General features: G+C 35.8%; 1 protein-coding gene across 1 annotated transcript; it reads left to right on the forward strand.

Moving 5' to 3' along the window:
- Positions 1 to 623: 623 nt before the first annotated feature.
- Positions 624 to 4,508, forward strand: LOC138863326 (uncharacterized). The gene is made up of 4 exons (XM_070127524.1): positions 624 to 644; positions 1,546 to 1,664; positions 2,460 to 2,587; positions 3,138 to 4,508. The coding sequence occupies exons 1-4, from the start codon at positions 624 to 626 to the stop codon at positions 3,386 to 3,388; spliced, it is 519 nt and encodes a 172-aa protein (XP_069983625.1). The 3' UTR covers positions 3,389 to 4,508.
- Positions 4,509 to 6,409: the final 1,901 nt, after the last annotated feature.

Genomic DNA, 6,409 nt, shown 5'->3' on the forward strand with positions numbered 1-6,409 from the left:
TTTTTTTCTATCTCCTGTGTCTCCAGCTTTCCCAATTTGACATTTCCTGCTTTGCACTCTTTCTCCAAGACACCCAAGACATGTGGATCAACCTTGGACACTGTGTCGTTCCCTTTGTTTACCTTGAACTTGGAGCTGATAAATAATTTACTGTTTACACTTCGCTAGGTAATTCCCTTTGCATTTTGCAGGGAGCGTCACTGTAAAGAAGAAAAAAGAGATAATGACAAGGGTTGGGTGCGTTTTGTGACGTACCGTGGTATATAATCAATGATAGTTGATGATAATGCTTCTTACTCTCTCCAAAATGGATGGAAAGGGATCATATATATAAAAGTTTTTTTTTTTTTTTTTTTTTTTGCATCCTTAATATTCTGTAGTATATTTCGAGGATACTTACATGTTCAATAATAAAAAGAAAACAAAATAAAACATCGATAGTTAATAAATGGTCAGATCTTAATGTATTCGATAGTGTTTATATTCTAACCTATTCCAGTTTCAAAAATTCCCTGTGTTGCTAAAGCCAGCTACAAAAAAAAAATAAATAAATAAATAAAAAACTATCAACTATCTTGCTTTTGGGAGGCATTGGTGGTAGCTGTGCATTTACACGTTGGAAAATGTTTTTGACGACTGAAGATGTAAGAATTTGTTTAATTCATCATGTCTCACGTTGGACCGGAAGGAGAAGCAAGGGAAGGTCCCGCGCCATTACGTTCTTTTTATCGAAGAGTCGCAGGTGTGCATGTCAGGTATATTCCCTGCGTGTATGTTCATATATATGTAATGGCTTGGGACCTTCCCTTGCATATATATATATATATATATATATATATATATATATATATATATATATATATGTATGTATGTATATATACATATATATATATGTGTGTGTGTGTGTGTGTGTGTGTGTGTGTGTGTCTGTGTGTGTGTGTGTGTGTGTGTGTGTGAATATATATATATATATATATATATATATATATATATATATGTGTGTGTGTGTGTGTGTGTGTGTGTGTGTGTGTGTGTGTGTGTGTGTGTGTATACACATACACATCTATATCTATATCTATCTATATACATATATATATATATATATATATATATATATATATATATATATATATATGTATATATATATATGTATATATATATATATGTATGTACATATATATATATATATATACATATATATATATATATATATATATGTGTGTGTGTGTGTGTGTGTGTGTGTGTGTGTGTGTGTGTGTGTGTGGGTGTGTGTGTTGGTATGTATATATATATATATATATATATATATATATATATATATATATAAATATATATATATACATATATATAAATATATATATAAATATATATATATATAAATATATATATACATATATATACATGTCTGTGTGTATATATATATATATATGTATATATATATATATATACATATACATATACATATATAGGATAACTGACCTGAATATGCCTCCCTCGGCGCTGAAAAGAGTCCAAATCTAAAATCTGAACCCGCCTCCTCCCCAGGTCGTGCTGCGGTACAAGGACCCGCAGGACTCGAGCGGCCACCAGGTCACCCTCAACGTCAACGCCAACGGAGGCTTCGACCCCACCCTCATGTTCGCCCAGGGATCGGGACGCCTTGGGTGAGTCCTGGGGGAGAGGAGGAGGAGGGGGGAGGGAGGGGTCCTTTCTTCGTGTCCTTCTCGTTCTGATTCTTCTCTTTCGTTTTTTGTACTGTTTCTCACTCGTCGTCTCCTTCTCCTTCGTCTTCTCCTGTTGTTACGTGTGCTTTCATCCTTTTTTTGTTCTTCGTTTCGTCTTATTTTCTCACGAGTGTTTTCTTTCTCTTTTTTCGTCTCCTTCTACCTTACATTGTCCTGATCTTACCTTTGTTCCCTTTCTTAATCTCCTCATTAATTTGCTCCTGTTCTTAGCGTCGTCAACCCGTTTCTTTATCTCCTTTTCCTTCGTCCTCTTCCCTCGCCTCCTTCTCCTGCCCTGTTCTTCGCAGCGTCTTCGTCCTATTACTTAATCTTCTTCTCTTCCGCTTCGTGTGAATCTTGGCCCAGTCGTGGTTTCCTTATTTCCTTCTTCTTAAACTCTGACGCTCTCTTGATGCTTAAATGTTTTTATTTCATTAATATAAATCTATTTGGAATCGATTTTGATGTGGCGATTATCTTTTTTTCTTCTCTCTCTCTTAAAACAGTTTTACGTCAATGTACCTCACATCAAATTAATACATGTCCCCCAACGTTCTGTATTTTTGTAGAGCCACTTGCCGTAGCGCCCAGACGTTATGGAAAGCCAGATCATTTCCTCAAACTAGGATATATATCTCAACATAATTCCATCTCTGCGAAACTTTCTCTCCTTTATTAGCTTTAGAGAAATGGATGTTATTACGTTCTCCTCTCACTCGGTCCTCTGGTTCGCAGGTTCAAGTACAAGATGGGAGGCCTTTCCCGTCTGCGTCGCTACGTGATCCGAGTGGACGCTTACCTGGACGACATGTCTCCTATGGCGAACTCCACCATCTCCTTCCTCACCGGAGAGAATGATGGGGGTAAGGGAGAGGAGACACCCGAAGAAAACCTCGCTAGGGAGTGTATTTACTTCGAGGACGTTAAAATCCTTGGTTGCAGAGTGTGCATTTGGTTTAGAATACTGAAACCTCGCTGAGAGTGTGTTTGCTCGAAGATGACTTATCATCACTTGATGGGTTTCATATTGATGGTAATCTCAGGGAGAATTGTTAGATAAATTTAAAAAGGGTTATGTTGGTTTAAGCGATATTTGTTGAATTGGGTTTGTTAGATACATTCCAAAGGATTTTTTTGCAGTGCACTACGATTTACTTATGAGATTACTAGACATTCATAACTTTTTTCATCACATTCATTATGAAATTAACGTGTAAATTGTATAACACCTATATTTTCCTATTGCTGGGTAAACCAATCAAATAGCAGATAGAAAGATACATTTGAATAGAAAAATAATCTATGCAACAATTACCGAAAGTGCAATAGAGTTTAAAGAGAAATGCATTAAAAATGTAGGCCAGTTTAGCCTCTCCCCGAACCCCTAACACCTCTATCTGTCCGTCCCTGCAGAGAGCCAGCTGTACAACCTGACGGGAATCATCCTGGTGCTGGGGATCTCCACGATCATCATGGTGGTGGTGATGGTCTGCGTCGGCTACGAGAAGCTCATTCAGCAGAAGAAGGAGGACTGCTGCGACTTCCTCTGCTGCAGAAGGGAGAAGAGGAAAGGGCCGAAAGTGTCCATATCACCCGAGCCGCTCATGGTACAAGACAGAAGGGACATGGACGACGATTCCCCGACGTCCTCTCACAGATACTGAACTCCGGCTGATCTCAGGTCGGAAAAGTTGGCAACTCACTCACTCTAGACTGTTCCTTTGAGAGAAAAAAATAAAGGAGCGTTGAGGAGAATTTTTCAGTGAAAAAGTGTGTAAAGACTATGTTGGTCCACTTCTGAAAAGGCAAAACACGTGAACACTATTTTTTTCCTTATTTTGTACAAAGAAGACGGTGATTTTGAGTACTCCAGAAGCAGGGGCGAGTTGCCAATTTTCCTTCCTGGGGTTGGATGCACTCTCGGGATGGCTCTCTAGCTGGCGGCGAAACTGACGAACATTTGTACAAGTCCTCGAGTGCAGAAGTTGTGCCTAACGTTTCGTTCCAGGATTCATACGTTTCAAAGTATTTTTAAAAAAAGGTTTATATTTGATGTTTGTTACGAATACGATAGTTTTATTATTTCAATGTAAGTATGGGTAAATTTTGTCTATACTTATAATGCCAGACACGTAATGGTTTCACCAGTGCAAGATGAATGGGCCAATAAAATGCCTTGAGAGATTCATCTTGCACGTCGTACCTTGCACAGTATGACACAGACATTACATCACTGGATCCTCATGAACACAGGTACAAGATACAGTATTTGGTTAGCGAAATATCTAGAAATAAAAGTACATTTTTAATTTGCTAAAAAAAAAATACAGAGACAGATTCCTTTACATAATATTTAACGAACAAATACCATGTATGAGCATCTCTTCAGAAGGGAAACTCCGATATTTTCACCGTTTTTTATAATGAATTACGGTCACTGCTTCCTCCACGGGCATAGAAAACGGAGAAGGAAACACAGCTGGGGGAGGCAGCGACGACACAGGAGCGCGTCTGCAAGTGCCACTCGGTGCCATTCTTAAAGAACTAAATGTAGTCGACCTTTTACCCGAAGTAGCTGTTCTTTAAACATTCATGATTAGTGCTTTCTGGCAACACTTCAGGTAGTGACAAAGGGAGGATCATACCTCAAAAAAAATAGTAAAAGGTGCTGATTTGGTGATGTCACCTTTATTGATAATGGATGTGGAATCAGGTGGGTTGCTTTGTTATCTCAATTCAGTTAAATTGAAGATCTTGCACTCATGTGATAGAACACTCGTAATGTGTATTTCTATAAACAAATAAATATATCGATTATTTATTATTTATTTGTGTACTTATTCATTTGTTTATGTTATATATTTATATGTATATTTAGTATGTATTTAATCTTTTCACATAATGTTTTCTGTGACTTTGTGTTCCGAATGAATATATTATATCAGTCTCCACAAAAAGATTCAGTGTAATACGCTGATATATGCATACACATTGTAAGTTTCCCATATGTATAGGATCATGAGGTGCGTATCCCATCCATACGTTAACATGCCTTCTCGTCTTTAAAGTCAGCGCATTATTCCACATCGATCACCATTTATAACATTATAGGCTATACCCAACGATATATATATTAGTATAACCCTTTGCCTTTTCTTCTGCGATATATACAAACCGACTGCAGTTGCTTTCGGGTTATGAGTAGCGCCAGTTCGTTCTCTGGACTTCACGAAATGCCTACGAATTGTTTTTTTCGAGGCCAAGTACTCCACGAATTTCATGCTCAGTCCTTCCTTTGCCTGCCAGACGTCCTCTGTTCCTCCTGCAGGAGTTTGAGAGGGAGAGCGGACAGGTTCTTCGGAAAAGAAAGAGTAAAAAGGTGGAATGACGCGTTTGTGTAGGTGATCGGTGCTAAAGAAGTAGAAAGATTTAGACAATTACCTGTTTCACCTTTCGTTTTGTTTGAAGTATTATCAAATGTTCGTTACTTGCGTTTTAAATCATTACTTACTGCCATTTTGATTTGAAATGAGGATGACATTTTGTATACAAATAATGTGAAATTACATTTTGATTTGCACTTTACAATCTCAATTAGGAAATACGCCTGGTACCACAAAATACTTTTTTTTTCATCTCTCCCTCAGAACATTATCCCAAAATCGTAATTTCTCGCATCATTATACCAACGCGTCATAGTGATTGTGACATGACACGGACATCGAATATGTGCCAACGCCTACAAAACAGACCTACAGGAGTAGATAGTTTCAGCGAGAGTGAATGTGGACACCGAACAAGGACCTAGAAGGGGAAGAAAATAAATCTGGTATGGACTGGAAAGATTCACACAGAAACGAATTAATGAGAACTGAGTGAGAGGAAAATACAGAGGATTAGAATGAGGAAATGTTAACAGGCGAAATGTATAGACAAACGTTACAGTTAGTGTGATGAGATAACGATAATGCTAACAACACTAACCTTAATACTATTGTTAACAACAATATAGATAAAAATCTTATGGTTGAGATTATGAAATTTATTGATGTGAGACCATTTCCTATACTAAGATGGTGATGATCAAACTTTTTACTTGTATTATCATTATAAAGATTCATGTATAGTAGTAGAGGTAATATCATTATTATTATCATCATTACTATTACCGTCATAACCCTCAGGATATTAATTATTACCACTGTTATTATTATAATCATCATCTTTGCTATAATCGTTATCAGTATCTTCATTGTTATCATTACCATTACTATTATTACTGATACCATTTTTAATACTATAGTTACTAGTATCATGATTATTGCTATAATTATTAATATAATACCATCGTAATCATATTAATGATAATGAAATTTATCACTATTATTATTTATTATTAGCAGTATTGTCATTATTATTGATGGGATCATTATCATTATTACTGTTGATATTGTTATTATTATTGTCATAATTATCATTATTATTATTATTATTATTATTATTATTAGGATGATGGGTTTAATGGTCAGTGTTCTCACCATTATTATTATTATTATTATTATTATTATTATTATTATTATTATTATTATTATTATTATTATGACTGTTATCATTACATTTGGTATTATTATTATTATTGATATTACTATTATTATTGTTATTCTTGATATTATCATTATAATCAC

Source organism: Penaeus vannamei, chromosome 11, assembly GCF_042767895.1.
Source record: "Penaeus vannamei isolate JL-2024 chromosome 11, ASM4276789v1, whole genome shotgun sequence".
NCBI lineage: Eukaryota > Metazoa > Arthropoda > Malacostraca > Decapoda > Penaeidae > Penaeus > Penaeus vannamei.

Coding starts and splice junctions, on each gene's coding strand:
- LOC138863326 (XM_070127524.1), top strand. CDS start 624: ATGTTTTTGACGACTGAAGAT. Junction 645..1,545: donor TGTTTTTGACGACTGAAGAT/GTAAGAATTTGT, acceptor CCTCCTCCCCAG/GTCGTGCTGCGGTACAAGGA. Junction 2,588..3,137: donor CACCGGAGAGAATGATGGGG/GTAAGGGAGAGG, acceptor CCGTCCCTGCAG/AGAGCCAGCTGTACAACCTG.